Source organism: Drosophila pseudoobscura, chromosome 2 (genome assembly GCF_009870125.1).
Source record: "Drosophila pseudoobscura strain MV-25-SWS-2005 chromosome 2, UCI_Dpse_MV25, whole genome shotgun sequence".
NCBI classification, from domain to species: domain Eukaryota; kingdom Metazoa; phylum Arthropoda; class Insecta; order Diptera; family Drosophilidae; genus Drosophila; species Drosophila pseudoobscura.
Genome location: NC_046679.1, coordinates 14,962,618 through 14,988,119, shown reverse-complemented (window position 1 = coordinate 14,988,119; position 25,502 = coordinate 14,962,618). Strand labels below are relative to the sequence as shown.

Genomic DNA, 25,502 nt, shown 5'->3' with positions numbered 1-25,502 from the left:
GCGTTTGATCTACATATAAAATTAACGAAATAGGGTGCACAAAGGCCTATACACGCATCATGTCTTCAAATACTAGCAACATTGCGACTGATTTTTTCTTGAACTATTTTGTTTAAACCTTGTTTTAGTCAAAATACAATAAAAGCAAGGATTAAAAACTATCCAATCTTGTAGAAAATTTATTCATCAATGGGATAAAATTATGTGGGCATGGCTAAATGTTCTATATAGCTAGGAATATTCGACGGAATATCAAAAACGAGGAATATGTATAAAAAAAACTTGAATTCGTCAGTATATTTACGGTATATTTTTAAAATGTGACGGTATGTCGAACGGTATATCGGTTTTATCGATAAATCCGCGGTCACACTGGTCCTAACCCGGCGCCCGTGATTTTTTTACAATTTATTCTAATTATCGGAATTTAAAGAACCTTTTGGACCATTAAGTTAGCTTGACAGCATGCCAACCATTGGGGTAAAACGTGATCTGCTCTTCGAGGCGCTCGGCAAGAAGTACAGTGAGTTTGAACAGTCCACGTGTAATCACGTTTTCACTTGAGATCTAATGTTTAACCCCTTCCGCAGCCGATGATGAATTTCAAGAGCTGTGCTTTTCCTTCGGCCTGGAGCTGGATGAAGTGGTAAGTGGAATAGCAATAGTGCCGACATTGTAACAAATTGTATCATCCGATTAGACCACGGAGAAGCAAATGCTGACCAAAGAGCAGGGCGATGTTGCGGCAGCGGCGGATGCCAGCGAGGAAGTCATCTACAGGATAGATATTCCAGCCAATCGTTACGATTTGCTGTGTCTGGAGGGCCTAGTCACGGGTCTTTTGGTATTCCAGGGAAAGTAAGTAGCAGTATGCTACAGCTGTAGGACAACCGTGGAATATATAAAATCACTATGCATTTGCAGAGTCAAGCCCCCGAATTTTGAGTTTGTGGCTCCTGCCCAGCGCCAGGTGCTGAAGATTGACCCCTCAACGGCACAGATTCGTCCACATGCTGTGGCCGCTGTGCTGCGCAACGTAACTTTCACGCAAGAGGCCTATACCAGCTTCATTGATCTGCAGGACAAGCTGCACCAAAACATTTGCCGCAAACGAACCCTAGTGGCTATTGGCACTCACGATCTCGACACGATCAAGGGACCCTTTAGCTATGAAGCCCTGGCGCCGGAGAAAATCAAATTTGTGCCACTCAACCAAACGCAGGAGCTGAATGGAGCCCAGCTGATGGACTTTTATTCGACGCATGCCCAACTCAAGCAGTATCTGCCCATCATTCGCGATGCGCCAGTTTATCCGGTGATCTATGATGCCAATCGCGTGGTGCTCTCACTGCCGCCCATTATTAATGGCGATCATTCTAAGATCTCGTTGAACACCAAGAATGTATTCATCGAATGCACAGCCACGGATCTGACCAAAGCCAAGGTGGTGCTGGACACCATTGTCTGCCTCTTTTCTGAGCATTGTGCTAAGAAATTCACGGTAGAGCCATGCGATGTGGTGCAGCCCGACGGCAGCATTGTCTCCTACCCAGAGCTTGCCGTGCGAGAGGAGCGGATTTCGGTGAAGCGTGCCAATGCCTACATTGGCATCGATGAGCCTGCTTCCAAGCTGGCGGATATGCTGACCAGAATGTACTTAGAGGCACGGGTCGATGGGGAGTCGCTTGTTGTCAAGATTCCACCCACTCGACACGATGTTATCCATGCCTGCGACGTCTATGAGGACATTGCCATTGCCTTTGGCTACAACAACATCAAGAAATCCCTTCCAGCCTTCATGCAGATAGCCAAACAGTTTCCACTCAACAAGCTCACCGAACAGCTGCGCGAACAGGTGGCCCAGGCTGGATTTACCGAGGCGTTGACCTTCACGCTATGCTCTCGGGACGACATCGGACGCAAGCTAAACAAGTCCATTGAAGCCCTCCCAGCCGTACACATTGGCAATCCCAAGACACTGGAGTTTCAGGTTGTGCGAACAACCCTGCTGCCAGGTCTCCTCAAGACTTTGGTGGCCAATCGCAAGATGCCGCTGCCCCTGAAGCTCTTCGAGATTAGCGACGCTGTTGTAGCCGATGAGAAGACGGAGGTTGGTGCCCGCAACGAGCGTCGATTGTGTGCTGTGAACTGCAACAAAACCGCCGGGTTTGAGGTGGTCCATGGTCTCTTGGATCGTGTCATGCAACTGCTCTCTGTGCCCTGGAAGACGGCCAGTGTCGACAAGGGCTACTACCTGGAATCGACGGAAGGTGAGCAAGAGATCATCAACTAGACGAAAATGATTTACATTTCTTGTTTGTTTACCTTTTTGAAGATGCCAGCTATTTCCCTGGTCGTTGCGCCAATGTGATGTACGACAAAGTGGTCATCGGCAAGATTGGAGTTCTCCATCCCACAGTGCTGCATGCTTTCGATTTAACGACACCTTGTTCGGTTGTAGAGTTCACCATTGAACCTTTTGTCTGAATTTCCTTCTACCCATTGTCTAAACAATGATTTACCCGTATAAAATGTTAAACATTTTGTAAAAGTTCACAAATAAATTATCGAAAAATATAAAACTATACAGGATGTGTCGAAATGGAGTCCAAATAATTTACGAATTAGCTCATGCTCAGCAAAAGATTTAAAGGTTTTATTTTTAGGAAATTATCATTACGTTGATGATTACTGAGATATATAAAAAGATAAAGCTAGAAATAACTCCTCTAATAAATTTCGACCATCATCCTAAGAAGTGATGCAGAATATTCAAAAATAAACCAATCGTTTTTGTTTTTATTTATGCTGTTTAATGTTCTCTTTTATATTTTTCCTTCAATACAATAATAATAATTATAAGAGTAATAATAATAATCCGTAGTATACTCATATAGTATGGGTGTATTTAATATATGTAGGGTTTTGTTTCTTTTTATTTTTTGTTTCCTTCAGTGTTTTTTTTTCGGTTTTGCTTTTGCTTTGTTTTGCATACTTCTCTCATATTTGAAGTATATTTATATTATTTTTTAAATTAATAAATCTATTTGAATTCAATTTCTTTCGCTTGAAAAAAATTCTACATTTATTCTTTACTTGTATTCTCTCGCATTGTTTTTTTTTTTGCGGTTTCTCTCAAGTTGAGGTTGCATCAATATCATCATCGGATGACATTTAAACGGCTGCATGCATATGGTGCTCCTTCAGCTATTTTTTGTTTCTCTTATATTTTGTGTGTTGAATCCTGCTGTTTTTTTGGGGCATATATATGTGGTATATGTTGTAAATATATATATATATGTTGTATAGCATTTGCGGCTATTTATTTCTCGTATTCGGTTGTATCAAATAACTTAAACGAACGATTTCCATTCTCATTACATTATTTTGCTTGCAGCTAAAACATTGTTTGAAACAAACAAACAAAAAATACGACAAAAAGTGTAGTTTCATGCTCACTTATATTATCCTTTTTTATTCTTCATTCAATTTTTATCATCGTTTTTAAAGTTATATATCGGATCAGTGTGTATTTGTGTGTGTGTGTTTGTGTGTATATATCCATGCGTGGAGGGATTGTTCATATAACGATCCTCTTCAAAGCATTTGCATTGCGACTCCTTTCTCTAGAAGAATTGTACAAGGAAATTGCCTGCCCGCCCACACATTTCCCAGTGGATGATGCCATCCAGGATCATCCAGGGGAGCGAGGAAAGTAAATTGTTCTTCATCAAGTGTTTTTACATCATTTTTTTCAGTTTCTGTTTTCGCTTTCTTTGAAATAAAAATGTTTATGTTTTGTTTTGTGTATTTCGTATGCTATTCGCTAGTGTATATATATGTATGTATATATAGTATGTACGTCTATGAGCAGTGTTGGAAAAGCATCAAAGATGGCAAGCAAGCGCCGTTACATCGTTTTATCTCGATTTTAGTTTTCTTTTCGTAAATGGAATATTAAATGTTTTCTTTTCTTTTCATTTGTGTTCTCTTACTTAAGTTATTTAAGCAATTTCAATTTCTACTAGCTACATTTTTAGGTGTGTGTTCTTTTGGGATGGTAGTGGTAGTGGTGGTGGTGGTGGTGGTGGCGGTGTCTCGAGCTCAAAACCGACCAAGAAATCATTGATAAACACAAAACTGATAAAACCTAACCACTAAACCGTTTTTCTGGTTTTTATCTGGAATACTACGAGGAGAGAACACTCCACTCCATGCAGCATTTATGCATCATTTCAAGTATCATTCAAATATAGTATCTGTATATCTGTAACTGTTAGTTAGCGTGTAGTTAATGGTATGTATATGTGGTAAGTAGAAAGTTAAGTAATTTCCATCTTTCGTTTCCGTTTCAGTGATGTTTTCGTGTTCCGTTATTCAGTTTCCGTTTTCGCTTCGTCTCGTCTGCTTCTTTCAAATGAAGGAGGTTCTTTGAGTGTGTTTTATGGGTGGAGAGAATGTTTGGGGAGATAGAAAAGTGCGCGCCTAAAATGTACAAATTTCGGCATTCATTTGTTGCTTTTATTAATGTTATTAAATATGTATAGATAGATGTATTTATGTATAAGTGTAATATATGTTGTGTGTGTGTGTGTGCTTTAGCTGGCGCTAAAAAAATTCACTTAAATCTTTCATTCATAAGACCGACTTTTCTAAGTTAAGCTTAAAATTAAATTGTGGTTTTTGTATGTTTTGGATGTGGGTATGTGTGTTTGAAGCTTTCAAAATATCTTTCTCAAATGTGTTCTCATCATACAAAATGATATAGCCATGGGCTGGGGTTCCGCTAAGTTGTAGGCTAACTTCATGCTTTGTTTCAAAAATGATCAAAATAGCTCGTACATTAAAAAAATAAATAAAGTATATTGCGCCCATTTTGGGTGCCTTTTTTGAATAGTATTTTCCTTCTTTTTCATTTATGCACAACGTTTTGTTTTTCTATTTTCTATCTCCATTTTTCTGCCTGATGATCGTATTACCAAATTGTAGATAACCTGCGAATTTTAATAGTGGCCGGAAGGAAGAAGTAAAAAGAATAATTTGAAATCAAAAACAAATAATAATTAACAAAGCCAAGTTTCAGATCCTGAGTCTTCGTTTGAGTTCTTCGATTGAATTAGGACGTTGTATGATTGATCCGTTGACTGAATGAAGATTTGAAGCAGTGGATCCGCGTGTGGGAAACGTTGGAAATTCAATTTAATATTTTCTTGCTTTGCATTTGTTTTGAAATATCAGGTAGATGCTGCTGCTCCTGCTGCTACACTGTTGCTGCTGTTGTTACTGTTGTTTCATCCTTTCAATTTTAGGATTAGTTCTCACTCATAGCTGTTCGATTCATTTGGTTGAACGACAGATATCGAAGAGATCCTCCTGCTGAAGATCCCCCAGACATCAGTTCGACCAATTGGTGGTGTAGTTAGTCCAGGGCATCTGTTGGAAATGTTCGATAAGTCTCCTTCCTTTAAGAGAGGATTATCCGCATTGTCACTTACATGTTTATCGTGGTGATCCCACACTTCCATCTTGTCGGGCATGTGAGCCGCAATATCAGCAGCTCCAGGGGCCCCAGCAAAATGCTGGAAGCCATAGGATTGCATCAAGTTGATATGGTGCTGCTGCTGCTGCTGTTGACCCATATTCGGTGGTGCCTGCATGTTGTGGTAATCCATGGGCATCTTTATATAAAAGAAAACCGTCATTAAGGGGATGCCTAGAACCCCAATTTCATCCAACAACTTACATTCATCGGCTCGTGCTGCTGCTGCTGCGGATATGGTCCATTGTTGTAGGGCCTGTATTGCTGCTGCTGCTGTTGTTGCTGCTGCTGTTGTTGTTGCTGCTGCTGCTGTTGCTTCAACCAATTGGGCGGCTGCTGCTGCGATTGGGGTGGAGGCGGCTGCTGCAGACCCGGCGGCTGAGCCTTGGGCTCGTGCGCCCACGGCGGCAGTACATCGTCCATGCTCAGTGCAGAGGCGGCTACATTGAAGTTGTTGAACTTCCAGGAGGCGGCCCGCTCGGTGCCGATTGGTCGCGGCATCTTGCGTATGTCATCGTGGTTGGGTGACATGGCAGAGGGCGAGCCCAGTCCAGCCATGACTCCTCCGTTCTCCAGATGCAGCATATCGCGTCCGGAATACGAGGGATAGTCCAGAGCCCCGCCATACCAGCGCTGTGGAGCAGCGGTGGCCGACGGTCCGCCGGGCTGGCGTGCCGCTCCCGGAGGCTGCCGGATCTGGTTGCCGAACATGTTCGACTGCTGGCCAGCACCTTGATTGATTGGTGGCTGATTCATGCCGCCACCGCCGACGCTGGGTGCCTGCTGCTGCTGCTGCTTATTACCCTGTGTGAAGACGGAGGCGCGTGGATTAAGCCGCAGCATGTTGTTGCTGTCCACAATGTAGTGCGACGCCGAGGGATCCATGGGATAGTTGAGCGGCTGCTGCTGTTGCTGTTGTTGCTGCTGCTGTTGCTGTGACGCACCCACCTTGTCGTAGATAAGTCTCTGCAGATTCTGCTGCTGGCGATCGATCATGGCTGCAGCGGCCGCAGCTGCTGCTGCACTGCTTCCGCCAGCATTCGAGCCGATGGCCCCGAAATTGATTCCACTCGTAGCGGGCGGCGCTTCTGGTGCAGAGATTTGCATGGGGACGTGTCTCTGGATGGGAACCGTGCCCGGCGGCGGCTTGATTACTCCCGGTGAGTGCGCGGCACCAGCTGCCGCCTCGCCATTAATCGAGGGTCCAACGCTCGTGGGATTTCCCTCGCCGGCTGTCACCAACGGCGACCTGGCTGGCGCTGTTGATGGCGCTCCACTGGTGATTATGTTCAATGCCTGCTGCACACTCTGCTGCTGTTGCTGTTGTTGCTGCTGTTGTTGTTGTTGTTGCTGCTGCTGCTGATTGTTGTTCTGTCCTTGTCCGGGCTGTGCCTGTGCCTGTGGCTGTTGCTGGACCACATTGCCCACCGGTGGCGAGGTCGAATGATTCGACGAGGCCTTGGAACTGCCGACGGGAGAGCTCAGTATATTTCTGTTGTAGCCAGGCGCCTTGGAGGCATCAGCCTGCGGCAGGCCATCCCCCACAGCCCCACCGGCTGTTCCTTGATCTAGTTTCCCCCATTGGGAGGTCTGGTAGTCGCTGAACAAAGAATAGGCACTCGAGAGCTTGGCAGCCAGCTGTGCACTGAAGCTATCGCTTGCTGTGTTGGCGGCCATCAGATCGGCCATCAGCATGTTGGTGTTGATCACCAGATTCTGTTGGGATGTTGCCGCCTGTGCCGGTTGCTGTTGTGGTGACTGCTGCTGCTGCCCCTGCTGCTGTGGGTGTTGCTGCAGCAGTCCAGGACCTGCTGAAGGCTGAGGTGCTGGTGCCTGGGATTGCTGCTGTTGCTGCTGCTGTTGTTGCTGCTGCTGCTGTGTGGGGGAGCCGATTCTCTTGTTTGGCGGGGCAATGGGTTTCACATTGCTGCTGTTGCTGATGCTGTTGGCTGTGGTTCCAACCGTTCCAGCGGCCGCCACTGCCGCGGCGGCATTCACCGCCGCCACATCTGCCACGTTGAAGGTGCCAATTGGTCCAGCCAATATGTTGCTGGTTGCGGCGCTTCCCAGCTGCGAAACGTTTGCTCCTGTGGCGCCGGTTACGGGTTTTCCACGACCAAAGGGTGCCACCACACCACTGCTACGTCCGCCAGTCGATGCAATGACCGAACCCGCTGCAGCCGCCGCTCCAGTGTCCACCTTCTTGGGTGATGAATGAGCGGCAATGGCCGCTGCCTTGGCAAAGTTTTGGGCCGTCAATGTGGACGACGGCTTGCCCGCAGCAGCAGCGGTAGCTCCAGAGGAGCTGCTGCTGTTTTTCTGTGTGCCTGGCAGCGATTTGGCCGAGGAGCTCTCCTTGCTGCTCTTTAAGAGAACACCATTGGAGGAGGTACCTCCTCCTCCTCCCCGACTGGAGGTCGCCTGCTGTCCCGCATATCCACCCCGGCCGTTCTGTCCGCGAGAGCCAGAGGTCGAGAGCGAGGTGGAAGCCTTGCTGCCGCCGCCATTCGCTTTGGCGGACGACGAGACCCGTCCACTTTGTGCCTTCGATGACGGCTGCTGTTGCTTGTGTGCATTGCTGTAGGCGGCGCCCGTCGCTGTGGTGGAGCTGGCCGATGAGCTGGACGACGTGGATGTGGTGGATGCCGCCGAGGAGAAGGTACTGGCCGAGGGGGCTGCCGAAACACCGGCAGCCGTACGATTATCCCAAGTGCCGACTGTCATGGGGGCTGCTGCTGCCGCGCCTGCGGAGGCGGCCGCCTTGATGCTGCTGTTGATGCGCGGCAACATTTGCAGGATGTCAACATCGGGATCCTTGATCAGGGCCAGGATGAGCATGTGCGCCTGCTTGGTGGCATCCGTCAATCCCTTGATCGTAATGCATCGCTCCGACTGGTTCTTCCCCTGCTTCTCCACCTCGATATGGGCCCCGGTGGTGGCGCGTATGGCATTGATGTTGCTTCCGCCGCGGCCAATCACACGGGAAATGGCATTGACCGGCACCTGCACCTTCTTGCAGGTCATCTCGGGGGCTATCGATGTCGTTATGGTCGTCAGGGAGCCTACACTTGTCGAGCTGTTGGCCAGATGCAGATGATGGGCACCACCATGCAGGCTGGTGGCCGAACTGGTGGCCGTCACCGTCACTGGGGCACCACCACCACCTCCTGCCACCTGCTGTGTGCTGCTCTTGCGCACAACTTCCTTCCAGCCGTCCACTTCGCTGCGCTTCACGCTGGGGTTCAGGCTGGCACCGACACTATATGTCAATGGCTTTGTGGCACTCTCTTTGCGGTTGCTGCTCGCTATATTGGTGGATGATTCGCTGCTCTGCAGTTTGGGGGCAGCGGCGCTGCTTGTGGATTGCTGTTGCTTTGTTGCCGTCTGTTGGGCCGTTGACTCCTTGGGCGCGAGGTTCTCCTTCTCGCGTTTGTTGTTAGCGGAGGAACTGCTGTTGCTGCTGGGCTCCTTCTTCTTCAGGGGCAGCTCCTCTTTCTTGGAAACCTCCACCTGACGCTTCACTGGAGCTGCTTGGACCGGCGTAGCCTGGGCCTGAGTCTGAGTTTGAACCTGGACCGGAGTAGGCGGCAGCCTAACACTCTCGGTGATCGGATGTTTCTTCAAGACGCTGCTCTTGAATACGGTTGCGGGTGCTGCTGCTGCTGCTGCCGATGCAGGTGTGGCAGAGGCAGGAGGCGCGGCTGTCAGAGAAGTAGCTGCAGCAGCTGGAGCTGTGGCTGTGGCTGTGGCAGGCGTTGATGATTCAACAGCCGACGCCGACACTGTAGTGCTCTTGCTCTTTGGCTGCTTCTTGCTTTTCTTCACCAGTTGGCTGTTGGTGGCTTCGGCCTTAGATGCTGCTGCTGTTTGACCGGCCGTGGTTGTTCTGGTGGCCGTGGTCTTGGTGTCGCCGCTCGAACAGGATCCCTGATCAATGCCAGAGTCACCCTCCTCGCGTGCCCCTGAGCCACCACCGGCTCCTGTCCGTTCGGCTCCGACCTCTTCATCGTCGTCATCCTTGTCGGAATCATCATCCTTGTCACTGGCATCATCGTCATCGCCCTGCTGGTCACCGCCACCACCGCGACCGCCCTGCTGCTGTCGGCGCTTCTCCTCCTTCTTCTCCATCTTCTTTTTCTTCTTGCGCTCGCGCCGCCGGGCGGCGGCTGCCTTGCGGCTCTCCTCGCGGGTGCGCTCCAGATCGAGTTCTTCGAGCAGAATAGAGGCATTCTTGTTGGCCTTGACGGCCTGGGCCTCCTTGGCACTGCGCAGGATCTTCATGCAGTCGTAGCATTTGTCGATCAGCTCCTTGTCACTGATGGTGCCAATGAAGCGTATCATCTCCTGGTCCGAGGGGAACTGCGACACATACTGCACCATCCATTTGACGATCTTGGTGTGGCCCTTGCGGAAGGCGGCCATCAGGCAGGACACCCTTCGGTTATCCTGCGAATCAATGTCCGCATTGTGATCGTACAAGAGCTCCACGACACTCAGGTGACCCCCGTGGGCAGCCAGCCATAGGGGGGAGTTACCCTTCTTGTTCTTCACCTCCACACTGGCCCCACGCGACAGCAGGAGCTCCACAAACTTCTGATGGCCCTTGTCGGCGGCAATGGTGAGGGCCGTGTCCCTGGACGTGGGCACCGGCGCTGCATTTACGTCCGCTCCCTTGTCGAGCAGCACGCGTCCCACCTCAATGTATCCACCGGAGGCGGCTTCCATCAGAGGCGTCAAACCGGTCTTTGCCCGATGCTCCACATTGGCCCGGCGATCGAGCAGCAGGCTGACGACCTCGTGCCGGCCCTGGAAGCAGGCCAGCGTTAGGGCCGTGTTGCGATTTGTCTCGATTTGAGCATTTATATCGGAGCCCTGGTCGAGCAGCAGCTTAACCGCCGCCGTGTGGCCATTCATTGCGGCCAGCATGAGCGGGGAGATGCCCAGCTTGCTGCCGGTGCGCGAGTTGATCTCTGCCCCATGGTTGAGCAGCAGCTTGATGATATTCACATATCCCCCGCTAGCTGCCAGACTGAGCGGCGTGTAATCGGAGACATTGCGATGCTCCTTGTTGGCCCCGACACTGAGCAGCAGTTCGACGACCTCGTACCGTCCGCCCGAGCAGGCGAGCGACAGCGGCGTGTCCTTGGTGCGCTCCGACTGGGCCTCCAGCTCGGCGCTATGCTTCAGCAGTATGTCCACGACCTTCTCGTGGCCAGCGGTGGCGGCCAAGATGAGCGGTGTGAATCCCTTCTTGTCCCGATGCTCGATATTCGCACCGCGATTGATCAACAGCTCGACCAACTCCTCGTGACCGCCGGCACAGGCGAGTGTGAGGGCTGTGTCATGGTTCGACTCGGTCTCCGAATCAATCTCAATCGTTTTATCAACGCTCGCTGTGGCTGCAGCAGCCACAGCCAGTTGATTCTGCAGCTGCGCCTGCTGTTGGGCGGCCGCGGCCGCTGCTGTCGGCTGTTGATGCTGATTGGTATTCACTGTACGGAAAACATATTTCATATTAAGTTGCGGAAAAACAAACCGAATCCGTGAAAAACCCACCTTGACTGCCTGCTGGCGTTTGACGGAAGGTTGAGCAGCGTCGATCCTTGCGCGATTGCTTGTCAATGGCCTTCTTTGCAATGCCTCCTGGCATCGACTTGCCTCCAGTGCTGGGTGTCGGTGTGGGCGTGGCCATGGGCCAAATGGAGAGCTCATTCTGCGGTTGTCCAGGCTGCAGTTGTTGTTGCTGTTGCTGCTGCTGCTGCTGCAGCTGTTGTTGCTGCTGGGGCGGTTGCAGGGCAAACTGCGCATACTGGCCAACGGCGGATTGGGGTACCATAACCGAGGCAGGATGCGTCTGCGTACCAACCTTTCAACCAAGGAACATCAATGATAAATGTGGAAACGTAATTGGATCTTTAGAAAGCCCTTACCTGATGCTGGACACAGGTGGGCGCCTGCATGTTCGGGGGCTGGTGCAGATGCACCTGCTCTTGCAAATTAAAGTGCTTCTGCTTGGGTGGCAGTGCCTGCTGGCCAGCCGGAGTTGTCTGCCTCTGCAGCAGCAGTTCCTGGGCCACCTGCTCTAGTTCAGTCCGGGTGGGGGGACGCTGACCGGCTGCCCGATGCTGCTGCTGTTGCTGCTGCTGGAAGAGATGCGCCTGCTGCTCGACATGCAACTGATGATCGCCAGCCTCCTGAGACATGTTTGGTGGCAGCTGGAAGAGCAGCTGCACGGGCGGTGCATTCTTGTCGCCGCTCTCCACGTTGTAGACAAAGTTGGGGGCCGGTTGCTGCTGGTGCTGCTGCTGCTGGGCAGCCACCGCCTTGATGATGCGCGCATTCGAGTACTGCTGCAGCTGTTGCTTCAGTTCGGGATCGGCCTCCAAGGCGAGCTGTTGCTGCTGGTGGAACTCCGCGGCGGCGGCCGGATGTAGCTGCTGCTGTTGCTGATCGTCCGTGGCAAAGGGTAGCAGGGACAAAGGAGTCTGCTGGTGTTGCTAACGATACCAGACACATATATAGATATCCTATCTGCATGGATATATAGCTAAGAGGAATGCTTACCTGCATGTGCATATGCTCCTCGGCCTCCAGTATATTCTGTTGCATTGGATAATCCAATACAACAAGATTCGCCTGACGCTGTGCAGCAGCCGCATCCTGGGGCATTCCATCCCCAGAGCGTACCACACCCACAAGCTGACCATCCTGGCCCGTTGTCCACTTGCCCGACGACGACGTCGCCCATTGGCCCGCGAATCTACCCTTGCACATCTGATTCAGGCTGAATTCGGCCAACTCGGGGTAGTTCAAGCTGCTGGCCAGCTCCTGTTCCGATTGAAAAATAGACTAAATCAAGGGACATTCAGTTGAAGGAGAGCTGCACACAAAAATCAACCCAAAATGTACCTGGAATATGTCCTCCATTTCCCCATCGTTGGCAAACTGCTCCAGACCCGAGTATAGATCACTGGCCACCCCAGCGCATCCTTCATCATCTGGAAAAAACATCACAAATTCTCATTAAATCGAGAACTAAAACTGAGAATTCTTTTTAACTACCGCAATGCTGCTGCTGGTCGCCATCTGCTCCATGCTGATGCTGATGGTGCAGCTGATGCTTCTGGTGCTGGTGGTGCTGATGCTGCTGGTGCTGCTGATGCTGGTGGACTGCTGCTGCTGCTGCCGCCTTGGCCTGTGCGGCTGCTGTGGCTGCTGCCAATTGCTGGTGCAGCACACTGTTCAATGCCGCATTGTTGGCGGCGGCCGCCTTGAGATTGCTAATCTGTGGCAGGACATGGACCAGCTCCGAGTTGGTCATATCTTGACGGAAATCGCACAGCGTCTGCTGGAAGATCTCTGGTTTGGTTAGAATCAGATTCTCCAATCGTGTTGCCATTTTCCGTTGCTTTAGTGGCAATGAACCGGAGGAGGCAGCAGCGCCACCGCTGCCACCGCCGCTGCTCTTCGAATTGTTGTTGTTGTTATTAATATTATTATTATTGATATTTCCAGTGTTTTCATTGACGGGCACATGCAGAAAGAACTCATCATCGTCTTCGTCCTCGTCCTCCTCATCGGCAGGGCCCTCATCGTCATCAATATAATCAACATCGCCATCTGCATCCCCATCTGGATCCATATCCGCATCATCATCATCATCATCTTCATCTTCTTCGTCGTCGTCGTCGTAGGTGAGCTTCTCAATCTCCCCGCTGTTGCTGTCCTCGGGCTCATCCTCGTCATCCTCCTCCCGTTCGGCCTCCACCAAAATGATGCCATCCTCGCGCAACGCTTCAGCCAAATCCATCGGCTCTGGCGGCATCGTATTCTCATCGCCCATAGCATCGTCCTCATCAGTGTATATATCTGTACTGATTTCATCTTCATCCCTGTGGCCTGCTGCCACAGCAGCGGCCGCTGCTGCTGCTGAACAAAGTGTGGCTAGATTCTTCATTTCGGGACGCTGCGGGTCCTCGCCCTGGTGCTGATGGTGGTGGTGGTGGTGCTGCTGCTGCTGCTCCGATGATGATTGCGGCGGCGACATGGTCGTCTCCTCCATTTCAGGCGGCGTTTCGGTGGGCGACTTTGGCTGATCGCCAAAGAAATTGTGCACTCCCACCATGTGCCAGCCGTCCTTGAAGAAGTTCAACGGTGGCGAAGTCATGGCCAATTCATTCCTGCCCCGCGATCCATTCACAGCTGTCTCCAGCAGACCACGAAAGTCCTCCATGGCTGTCTTTCGCTGCATGGCCACATCCATGGTTGCTCCTCCTGGATGCTGCTGCTGCTGCTGAGCTGGCTGCTGCTGTTCGGAATAGTTGCCGCTGCCGCTGCCGTTGCCATTGCCACCTCCTGTGGGCGAGGCCAGCGGTGAGGCCGGGGAATTGGTGTAGAGATTTGGATTAGTTGCGACGGCTGCTGCTGCTGCGGCTGCATTGTCCAAGGCCACACGCTGGTGATGCAACTGAAGATGTTGCTGCAATTGCAGATGCGTCTGCTGCATTTGCTAATCGAAAGAAGAGAGAAACGAGAAACAGTTGGATGTCAGAAATATTCGATCTCGACGAGATATTCCCCATTAGACGCCGTTAGACGACAGCTCACCAAATTGTTGTAGATGGACACCATTTGATTCTGCTGGAGATTGGGTAGCGCATGCTGGGCTGCCACTGCTGCGGCGGCTGCTGCTGCGGCTGCTGCTGCCGCTGCGGCGGCTGCTTGCTTTCGGTTGTTCTTGTTGGTGGCCTTCACCTTTGGCCTATCGCTAATGGCTGTGCTCTGGAGAACATCCGAAATCTGTGTAATGGGTCCACCAGGTCGCTATAAAATGCCACAACAAAATGGTTAATCCTATAGTCCAGTAATCCGTAATTTTGTAATCCTTACCGGTGGATATATGGGATGCGAACAGGATGTCACGCTACTGTTATCCGCAGGCGTCTGCGTTGTCGTCTGTGCGGGCTGCTGCTGATGGTTTTCGGCTCCTCCTTTGCAAACGGAAAAACCAAATGTCACGAATCCCCTAAAATCTTGCTAAATTGTGTGACATACCTTTCACAGGCAACTGTTCGTTGGTGTCGCTGCCGCCTTCTCCTGGAGGAAGCTCCCCCTTTTTGAGGTCCGGCATGAAGCCCCGTCGTCGCTGCAAACGTGGATCCTCGCCCGTGCATGAGAACTGCGGCTGCTGGGATTTGCCGTCTTCTCCCAGTGGCTGGGAGCGTACCTGCTCGTTCAGATGATCCAACGGACACTCGATGATGCCCAGCACTTCGCTCTTGAGCGGACGATTCCTGCCGGGCAGCGCCCCCTTCAACTTCGACTGGGCATGCAGTTGTAGCTGGTGCTGCTGCTGTTGTTGCTGTTGTTGCTGCTGTTCCCCGTGTTGCTGCTGCTGCATATGCAGCACAGGTTGTTGGCAAATCGTGTGGAACAGCACAGGCGGCGCTGGCGGTGCCTTCTGTGGCGGCTGCAGCGAATTGATGTGCTCCATATCCAGATCGAAATGCTTGCACGGCACAAGTTGCTGATTCTGCCCTGCCGCTGGCTGCTGTTGCTGCTGCTGCTGTTGTTGCTGCTGCTGCTGCTCAAAGCCTGGCTGTAGATGAAACAGTCGCGATTTCGCAATGAGTCCCTCCTGTTGCTGGGCTCCCAGAGTAGTTAGATCTATACCACCGACGCCACCAGAGACCCCACCGTATTCCTCGGCTCCTGCTTCGCTTCCAGTGGCACTGGCAGCGGCTGCTGCCGTCAATTGCAATTCGCCAGCGTCCAAAAAGTCGCCGGTGCCTAGGGCAACAATGTTCGAACCATTGCCGGTGGCATTGAACTGCTGCTGGTGGAATAGCTGCTGATTGGAGGCTCGAGCCGCCTCCGACAGCTCGTGGAGGCCGGGCGGGGCATTGAGCTGTTGTAGCTGGTGTTGCAGCTGCTGCTGGAGGATCTTCTGCTGCTGCAATCGCATCTGATTCGTGCCCGCAGCCGCGGCAGCTGCGGCGGCAGCGGCTGCAGCAGCGGCCGCAGCCTGGGCCTGGCCAGCGCTTGAGGCCGCCGCTAGCTCAGTGGGCGAGATGTTGGGATACCGGAAGAGCAGCTCCACGACACGCGTGTGCCCACCCTTGGAGGCCTCGATCAGCATGGTGCTGTTGTCCTTCAGCTTATGGAAGGGATCGGCATTGTTTTTGAGCAACAGCTCCACCACCGACTGATGGCCGCCGGCACAGGCCAGCGAGAGCGGTGTGTGATCATTGCTGGTCGTCTGTTTGTTGACATTAGCGCCCTTCTGTATGAGGAACTTGACGGTGCAGAGATGACCCGCCCGGCAGGCCTTCATCAGGGGCGTCCGTCCGCCCTCGGACTCGTGCTCCAACTCGGCACCATACGACAGGAGCACGCCGGCCGCATCGGTGTGTCCATTCTCGCAGGCATGAGTGAGCGCCGTGTCGCCCGTCTGCGTCTCGGCATGCACATTGGCCTTGTTCTTCAGCAGGAATCGCACCAGATCCGTGTGCCCCTCCTGTGAGGCCTCCATCAGGGGCGTTGATGCGCCCAGCTCCAGGTTGGCGCCTTCTTTGATGAGGAATGCCGCGACCTCGCTGAACCCTCCGCAACAGGCCAGAGTTAGAGCCGTTTCCTGTGTCTCCTCGGTGGTGGCATTGATATTCGCGCCCTTGCTAAGCAGCAGAGCAACCATTTCCTCATGCCCCTCCCGGGCCGCCTCCATAAGCGGCGTATAGCCCTCATCGTTAACCTCCTCAATGTTGGCCCCACGCTCTATCAACAGCGTGGCCAACTCCACATGACCGCCACAGGCTGCCAGTGTTAGGGGCGACTCAAACGAATCGGTTGGCATATTCACCTGGGCCCCAGAGTCGAGAAGCAGTCGCGCCACCTCAACATGGCCGTCCATCGATGCCTCCATCAGGGCCGTATGCATTTCATCGGTTTTATGCTCCTGATCGGCACCGGCTTGCAGCAGGAAACGCACCATATCCAGGTGGCCCTTGTAGCAGGCCAGGGTGAGGGCACTCTCCTTGAACTCGTTTGAGTGGGTGTTAATACCAGCTCCATGGTCCAGTAGAACCTACAGGGATGATCAAGGGATAATATGTCGATTAGCACATGCAAACACGTGCAAGTTATTGCCACATCTTCGGACCACTTGTTGCATCAGATAAGATCAAAATAAATCACAGAGCAGACAAATCAGTAACTCGATTAATGTCTCTTCCTCTCAAATCTCGGATTATAATCACTTAAAATGTAATCGAAAAACTATATTTATGGCGATTGAACGACTCACCTTTGCTACTTCCACGTGGCCTGCTGATGCCGCTTCCATGAGCGGCGTATGTCCGTTTTCGTTCTGCTCCTCCACATTTGCGCCATGCTTCAAGAGTACCCTCACAACTTCCACCTGACCGCCTGCGCAAGCAAACATCAGTGGTGTATTTCCGGTGGCACAATGGGCGTTCACATCGGCGTTATGGCTGAGCAGCAGGTTGACAATGTCCAAATGACCGGCTGAAGCGGCTTCCATTAGAGGTGTTGAGTCCTTTTGGCCTTTGTCCTCCACTTGCGCGGCTGACATAGCCAAAAGTACCTACAAGAAGACACATACACACATACGCATCATATACATGTTCGTTTCACTTCCACGGAATATGGTGGCGACGTTTGAATTGATTGATCTACTAAACTAATCTCGCGTTTCTATTAATTTGTGGCAGATAGTGTGGGTTTTTTGGGTTAGCAAAACGATGCAGTTTTTTTTTTATTGTATTTTTCAATATGCAGAACAATTTTGGTTGCGTGCTAGCTTCTTCTTCGAGTAGGTATCGATAGAATCGAAACGAGACGCGTGCAGGTGAAGCGTTGCCACACCAGCGAAAGGAGTCGCGATGACAGACATTTTTCGGTGCAGTTGGTAGCCCTCCCACACACACAACTACAGTAATCAGCTGATTCGAAATTTTCACGTTCGGCCAATTCTCGCATTCTTCAATTTTGGGCCTTTTTTGTTCAATAAATCTGGCGGTTTGTACATACCTGTGCCAATTCATAATAGCCCGCAGAGCAGGCCATTGATAGCAGGGACTCGCCGTCGTCGGTGGAAGCGGCAGCATCGTTAAGATTCACATTTCCCTTGCAAAGCAGTCGCTTCACCGTATTCACGTCGTTGTCCGTGCAGGCGGCGACAAGGGAGCGGGAGAAACCACTGCTGCAACAACGGATACGGGAAGATAAGGAAGGCGGGTTAAGTACATTGTCCATGGCGTTAAGATTAACATTCATCAATTTACTAACTTCTTGTCGCGCGGGCTGTTGGCACAACGCATCTTGGTCAGCGCCTGCTTAGTCTCATCGATGGCGTGTGTGGCGTGTCGCAGGACGGGAGCTTTCTCATTGGCCGCAGCCTCGAGCAGGGCGGTGAGATTACTCGAGCGCTTGTTGTTCGCATCCAGGAGGAAGGGACTCACTTCTGGCGCATCCTCCTCCTCGTCTTCGTCATCGATTTCCTCATCATCTGCATCGTTATCTTGCAGGACATCTACAAAGAGGGGCCAAAGGGTTAAATGTAAGTAAAAGAGAAGCAATATCTTTTAAAGTTAAGTACCAATCTCTTCCTCATCCTCCTCATCGTCTCCATCGGACTCCTCCGAATCCTCCGACTCTTCCTCCGTCTCATCCTCATCCTCGCGCACCTCTCCTTCGTGGGGGCAACTATCTGGATCAGACTCGGGTATATCATCCTAAAAACAAACGACAAAAATATATTTGTTACACGTTAATTCAATTCGTTAAACAGACAGTAAACGTAACGGATTAGGCGGGAAAAGTCTAGAGCTGGGGGGTAAAGGGTTGGAGTTATATAAATACGATAGAAGTTTTATACATATTAATAAAGCTTTTCATTTGATCAGTAGAGCGCACATTCTTGTTGTCTAAGGCCAGAAAAAAAGTGGTGTTGGATTTATCTTTGAGTGGAGGTGTTATAGGGGGTTAAGTACCGATTGAAATTAATATTTTGAAGCACCAATCGTTGGATTAGTAGAGAACTGATTTGAAATTTTAGAGACAATAGTTGGTCGTAGAGCGCTTCGGTTATTGCTTTACGATCTTTATGCGCGTATCTTTATGGAGAGCAGGATCAAAACTCGGGATCGGGTGCGGGTGGCAATTGTAAATCGCGAAACTGAAACTTACCAGGAGATCTGGCCTTAAACACAAGAATGCCAATAGGATCTACAAATAAAGAGAAACGAAAGAAACGTACATAAATAATAAAAATTAACACGGTCTAAGGGGAGAAGCAGGGTAGGAAGCAAGCGGCGTGAAAAGACGGAGCCGAGTCCGGATGGAGTCGAAAAGTTCGGCACAGCTTAAATCATGAAGCGGAATTTTTTTACGTGATTTAAAGATGGTAATACAAAGTCCATTGTTGTTCTTGCACTCCGCTTCATCACTTTGGCAATATTAATGAAAATTTCAGCCATCAAACTGGGTTTGTTATCGGTTGGAAAGGCAAAAGGAACACAAATTTACTGAACTTTTGTATAATTATTTCGTTTAACCGATAGTAACAAATGTGACAACAAATTCTTCGAATAACTGTAAGGAGAAAAACTATCGAAGCGGCGTTACCGGATCGCCAGACCGCAGAGGGCAGCATGTGCATGCCCAGATATATTTCAGTCGAGATATCGATAACCAGCAATGCGAAAAGTACTAGCAGGAAACAACAACAATCATTCCTTTATTGTTGTCTCTTTCTTGACTAGTTTTTGATGTTCTCCTCTTTTAGCGCTATACTCAAAAAAATGTGTTTCCCCAGCTGGACCACGACTTTCATGCTTACTATCAAATAACAAATTCCTAATATTTTTTCTTTGGAATTTGAAACAGAGGGGCCTGAGTCAGCTCCGAATGCAGCTTTTACATCGATTTAAATATTGCACGCACTCTCGCACACACACACAGACACAAGGAGGGAGAGCCACGTATGGTCTACAAGTGTGTGTGCGGGTGTTACGCCCACGCCTTAAACTATTGAACTAAACTAAAGAATTCCCTACATTTTCATTTCGTTTTAACACGCGGACAAGTTTTGGGCTATGCTTAACCTTTCATGAATGAAGAGCAGATAAAAAGAACATAACCAAGTAGCGCAGCAGCCCCAGCGACGAAGAGAAAGACGAAACAGCAAAGCAAACAACAAAAATCCAACATCATGAACGAGTTCAACAGCAGCAACCAGCCCGCAGACCGTTCGTTTGTTCTCGTTACATGGGCGTGTGTGTTGTGTGCCGTGCATTGGTGTATGTACCAGTGCCAGTGTGTGTGAAAAAGAAAATGAACCATCAAAATGTTTGCACGCCACACGAAATAATCAAAGAAACGAAAAAAAGACGCATAAAACTTGTCTCCTAAAATGCCATTAAATAAATTTTTCGAAAATTCGTTAAAGTTCATTACTCTCTCTCTTTTTCGACATACGTTTTCTACCATCATTATTATTATTACTTTTATTTATTATTGTTATTTTTGAGTATTTGTCTCCTCGCACTTTTGCGCATTTTCTCTTCACACACGATTTCACCTCCGCTGCAACAACAAAAAATAGCAGCTAGAAAGAAACAGCAGCGGCTACGCTGAGCCGTCCGGTGTTGCCGGACCTTCCGTGGATATCTTTGTCACGCTGCTGCTGCTCAGAGAATTCGCGAAGGCAACCGAAAAACAATTATATGCATATGTATGCGTGTACCGACGTATGCATTGTATGTATATTTTTTGGATCAATTGAATCGCAGAGGAGGCAGGGGATGGGAAGGTCTCGAACTCTTGGGTCAATTATGTTGGATGGTGGATTATTGGACGAAATGAGAGGTCGGCGGTACAGATCTGATCTGGCTAATGACCTTTGATTTATCGAATGGCAAACATGAAAGCGTTTTTCGCGAGAAACGAAAAACAGGCTGCTAGACAAAGAAGTACGTGTGCAGTCATTCACACATACACTCGCCCCGAAAGCAAACAGCTGATAAATCATTCACCAACACCAAGGCGAGAGAGGAAAGGGCTTGCTTGTACACACTCACACACGCGCACAGATGAAAAATTCTCAGCGTGTTTTATATGATCATTGCATATGGCAATAATTACGCGAATGTGTGTTCTTGTGTGTGTGTGTGTGTGTGTGCGTGTACGCAATCAATTCAATGGAAGGTAATTTCTCCACATCGCTGCGGTGCTGCTGCAAGCCTGATAAAACAGACCGCGCAGTGGCGCCCACCCACACAAATATGTATATTATAACATTGAAATTAGTTGGAAAACATTTGTGGCACTGCTTTTTTCAACGAAACGCAACGCAACTGCTTTCTCGTCCAAGTAGCTGTGATAACGCTAACGCTGATTATGTGTGTTGTGGATTCGTCAGGTAGGAAAATTTATACCTCTACGAACATGCGGTCGTTGGATTGCTTGTCCGCAGTTTTATTTTCACATTTCTTCTTCTTTCGGGTGCGATGTTTTAATCTAGTGTGACCTAAGACCTTCGAATGACAACATGTAGACATTCACCCCGACTTGATGACCTGGGTATCATTTTTCTATGTACGACTTACAGAGAAATCGTAATACAGATTAATTTCCACGTTTGGAAATGCAGTAAATCAGTTCTTTTTAAGAGGTGTACACAATCGTTAGGTTTCTTTAGGGTACAGAAACCCATAGTAAGTCTAACCCATAGTCTAAGGTATTTTATGACCTACTAAGCATCTGTGATGGAAACTACCAACGAGGAGCACTAAAAATCCAGGGTATACAAGAATTCACAATAATCTAAGGTCCAAAAGGCACTCACCTCTGAGACAGACTCCTCTTCAGACTCCGACAGATCTGTGGTAACGGGCTGGGGATAGAACTCGGTATCGGTGTCCGTATCGGGTGTTATTATGTTCTGCAACGCCGATGAAATGGCATTCACAATTCCCACCGAAGAGGAGAGCGACGAGGCGTTCGAGGACATAGACGACGAGGCAGATCGGTTTGAAGCGGACGCAGAGGCTGAGGCAGCGGCGGCGGCATCCTTTATCTTTTGCTTCAGCACCGCAGCCGCATTGGCCACATCGACGGTAGGATTGAGGGCCATGCTTAATGCCCCGGCGGCGGTAGCAGCGCCAGCGTTGCTATCGACGGCAGCGGCGGCGGCTCCCATCAGCAAAGTGGTTGCGGCGAATTTTAAATGCGCTGAATCCTTGCTTCCAGGCAGTCCGGCGGCATTGTTGTTGTTGGCGGGCGAGGCTGCGTTCTGCTGCTGCTGCTGCTGCAATCGTCTGAGGGCGTCTACTGTGGCTCGCGTCTTCTTCGAGCTGCTGCTGCTGCTGCTGCTGGACGTGGTTGCGTTGGCGTTGGCATTGGCATTGGCTGTTGCTGCGGCAGCCGGCGATGGTCCGGGCGCTGAGGCAACGGCAGCACGAAACTTGGCTGCACTACCGGCGGCAGTTACAGATAAGGCGGCATTCCCATTCCCACTCCCGCTGCTGCTTGTGGCACAGCTGCCGGCATTCGTTGTTGTTGTGGTTGTTGAGGTGGCCGTCGCTGATGCGGGCGAGGGCGTGGGCGTGCTGCTGCTGCTTGTTGTACCGGACATTATTTTGCTGTTGTTGTTAGTATTGGCAGTGGCTGAATTGTTATTGTTAACTTTAAGTCTGCCTGCTGTTGTGGCACTGACTGAGGCACCACCGGTTGTGGCTGATGTCGTCTTCTTCTTCAGTTGACTCAGCTCTGCCAAAAAACTGGAAGAGGGTGCCTTGGAGGTGGTGGCGCTGCTGGTTGTAGCTGGTGCTGCTGCTGCTGCTGCTGGTATGTTTTTCACTCCTCCCGACAGATTCTCATGCTTTGCTATCTTCCTGGCACTGCCACTGCTACTGCCGGCCTTGCTGTTGCTGGCTAGTATTGCAGCGGCTATGGAGTTCCTTGCCGTGGAGATGCGTGGCAAGTTATGGTTAAACTGTCTATTAGGCTTTTGGTTATTGTTGTTGCTTGTTGTTGTTGGGGTTGTTTTGCTGGTGGCAGGAGATGCAGCTGTGGCTGTGGCGACTGTTGATGTGCTCCTGCTGCTGTTGTTGTTGTTGCTGTTGGTGTTGGTCACTGCTGTTGCTGCTGCTGCAGCTGCAGCTGTATTTGTAGTTGATTTTTTATTCAAATACGCAGATGAGGAGCGCACATTCAAGTCATCGCAATCATGATTTTTCGCATCATTATTCATTTTACTCTTTCGTTAAAGTTGGGTCTCTCTCTCTTATGCTTGATTCGTGCGTCCTTTTTGGGGGGTTATTGAAAAATTTATTCTTTAAATTTTGTGTTTCGTAAAAATTTTATAGGATCCAAATTACTTGAACAAATTTGACATTTTGTTGCAGTGTTTCCCAAAGCCGAGGCAACCGAACGAAAATATAATCCTGGGTTACAGGACTCATATGAAACACTGTAACAAAATGCAAAAATGTTGACTACTCTTAACGATTTTTTCAGTTTATTGATTTTTTTAATTGTTAGGAATTGGAGGATATATATAAATATATACACATACGTGTATATACAATGGAAGGGGAACACGCACACACACAGCCGCAAAAACTCACACGCGCGCACACACGGCACGGGGGTCGTCTGTAGCGGTATGGCAACGCTACGCATTCTTTCACTTCTTTGCCATTGCACACTCATTCGTATTTTAATTCTTCCAATTCCCATTCCCACCGATCTGATTCACATTTTTTTACATTAAAAATCGCCCGACAGTGGAGAACTGATACCCGCACGGTGAAATGATAAAGCAAATCACTTTTATTTTCTTTGCACATCGTTTTCCTCTATTTGCGGAGCAATCGATGCGCAATTAGGACTTCGGAGACGAGCGAGCAACGTGCTCCACTATTTATATAATCGCTTTGGGGGCACAACAAAACGGCCAATCGATTGTTGCATTTTGCTCGATTAATAATTTCTTGTGTGCAGGAAATGGCAGCATTTTATTTATAAAACTTTTCGAGCAGTTTCGACTTCGCCCGAACGGAGGAAAAAATCACTTTTCGACTTTGGCGTATGCGTTTCGCTTGGTCGATATCCTCGTCTCGCTTGCGCGCACGAAATGCCTTGACGCGGCCACTCCGACCGATGTTGTTATCTCGCTTCGACGCGCAGACGAGGGCAAAAAATAGAGACTAAGGGAAAATTTTTCTTGTGCTACTATTCCACTCATTTTCACTAGTTAAATGCGGTCCCAGCGCTTATAAGCTATCACATTGTGTAAGCCACTCGGTCGCCATCACTTTAACAATATTCGCGCGAATTACCGTCTCAAATTAATAGCAAATGAATCAATTTTCCAGCAGTGTTAAATTCTCTGTCTATCATCAGAGTTTTTTCGGATCGCCATATTATTCCCGGATATTAGGTTGCCACTTGGTGTTAGGAGCCGAGAGAGGTTGTACAAACCTAAGTAATATACCAAAATGTACCGTCTCATTTTCAAAATAAATATATCGGTGAAAACTCGAGCCGCTGGATAACAAAACTGTTATCCTTTTTTTTATAGATTCATCATGTCCTCTTTGCACGATATCTTTTACCTGGACTGGGCTAAAATTCTTAAAGATTCCAAATTTTCGGTGGAATATTTAAAAACTTGGTTGGTCACAATGGGTTAAGCGTTCTCTGGCCATGATATTACAAGCTAGGACCCTCACATACGCTACCTTCAAATGCTTCCTTTAATTTGTTTGTGCCTAAAATAAGGTTTGGTTTGAACAAAAAAATTCAAAATGTAAAACGTAAGTAAGTAAGAAATCCAACTTAAGGTAAGTGAATGTTGCTGGTATTTGAAGACTTTTTGCTTGTGAGTCGATGTATGTTGTACTGTTTTCGAAGCTGCTTTTAAAAGAAATTAAAATAACATAATTTTCACAGATTGACATGTTTTACATATCTATTCGATCGGTTTTCTGTACATATATCGCGATTCCTATATCTTATATACTAGTACATTAATGGTTAGCTTTCTGTATGAAGAAATCAAAAATATTTCCTCAATCCTATAATATCCGTTTTCCCAGGGTATGCCCATGTTGCGGGATTGCAGCTACCGATTCATAACCGATTCAAAGAGAGCGAAAATAGAGCCTTAACCGATTTGAAGAGATCAAAAAGAGACGAGTGTTGTGCGCCCAATAGAAATTGAATGCGCGACAAGGATTTAAAAGCAATCCATTGGAATATGTGATGCAAGGAAGCACGTTTTGAGAACGCGACAATATACGAACATTTTTTAAATAAACCTTCAACTCAACTCAAAACGTTGCCCCGCCCACTTCCGCCCCCACAAAGGGCGAACATCTGTGGCATCCACAATTTCAAAGATACGAGACAGAAAACGCCGAATCTTAGAGGATGACTATATCTTCTAGAGTGCAAAATCTGAAACAGATCGTATAATTATTATAGCCAGAATCAAGAAAACAATTTCATTCTCTCGCTCTCTGTCTCTCTGTAACACACACGCTTAATGGTCAGCTTTGCCTAATGCAAAATATGAGTTTGTAGATCTCAGATACTGTAAAAGCTAGAGCAACCAAATTTTCAGATCAGATCGGAACGTTGTTATAGCCATTTTTATATAATTTACAGTGGCTACGCAGCCCCCGACGACATGTTTAGACACGTTTTTCTTGTCTCCGTGAAAGAAATATCTCTGTAGTAAATATACATTTATGGTATGGAATAGAATAAATTATAATATTATTTTGTGTGAACAAGACTATTAGCGAATTATACCGAGATTTTGATTGGTAGTTTAAAAAGAAATCACTCACAAGCGTGAAAACAAGTGGAAAAATATTTTAAAGAGTTTAGCGCGAAACAGGAAGGCCTGTGTGCAGCATCTTGTTTTTAGAGCCTC

The 25,502-nt window shown here is 48.9% G+C and overlaps 2 protein-coding genes and 1 long non-coding RNA gene across 13 annotated transcripts; 2 read left to right on the top strand and 1 right to left on the bottom strand.

Moving 5' to 3' along the window:
- The first annotated feature begins 350 nt into the window (after nucleotides 1-350).
- beta-PheRS (phenylalanine--tRNA ligase beta subunit) lies at nucleotides 351-2,586 on the top strand. Its single transcript, XM_001358794.5, has 5 exons — nucleotides 351-523; nucleotides 591-646; nucleotides 701-858; nucleotides 925-2,270; nucleotides 2,336-2,586. The coding sequence occupies exons 1-5, from the start codon at nucleotides 466-468 to the stop codon at nucleotides 2,485-2,487; spliced, it is 1,770 nt and encodes a 589-aa protein (XP_001358831.2). The 5' UTR covers nucleotides 351-465; the 3' UTR covers nucleotides 2,488-2,586.
- Nucleotides 2,587-3,299: 713 nt separating this feature from the next.
- mask (multiple ankyrin repeats single KH domain) lies at nucleotides 3,300-24,399 on the bottom strand. Of its 11 annotated transcripts, none has more exons than XM_033376439.1 (18): nucleotides 24,304-24,399; nucleotides 21,405-22,864; nucleotides 18,746-18,784; nucleotides 18,156-18,291; nucleotides 17,846-18,089; nucleotides 17,588-17,759; nucleotides 16,842-17,141; nucleotides 14,594-16,622; nucleotides 14,429-14,529; nucleotides 14,147-14,362; nucleotides 12,602-14,048; nucleotides 12,449-12,537; nucleotides 12,104-12,388; nucleotides 11,470-12,036; nucleotides 11,096-11,405; nucleotides 5,744-11,031; nucleotides 5,496-5,678; nucleotides 3,300-5,433 (listed from the first exon to the last, which is right to left on the bottom strand). In XM_033376439.1, exons 2-18 carry the CDS (start codon nucleotides 22,809-22,811, stop codon nucleotides 5,395-5,397), a joined length of 12,852 nt encoding a protein of 4,283 aa, XP_033232330.1. In that variant the 5' UTR covers nucleotides 22,812-22,864; nucleotides 24,304-24,399; the 3' UTR covers nucleotides 3,300-5,394. The 11 variants fall into 11 exon arrangements, with proteins under 11 accessions (XP_033232330.1, XP_033232335.1, XP_033232336.1 ...); XM_033376438.1 differs by lacking the exon at nucleotides 24,304-24,399 and adding an exon at nucleotides 23,902-24,036 and having other exon boundaries at nucleotides 3,448-5,433; XM_033376442.1 differs by lacking the exon at nucleotides 24,304-24,399 and adding an exon at nucleotides 23,902-24,036 and having other exon boundaries at nucleotides 3,448-5,433; nucleotides 12,104-12,367.
- On the top strand, nucleotides 23,950-24,909 carry LOC117183233 (uncharacterized). Its single transcript, XR_004468363.1, has 3 exons — nucleotides 23,950-24,062; nucleotides 24,144-24,405; nucleotides 24,661-24,909. It is a non-coding gene; the product is annotated as an uncharacterized lncRNA (long non-coding RNA).
- Nucleotides 24,910-25,502: the final 593 nt, after the last annotated feature.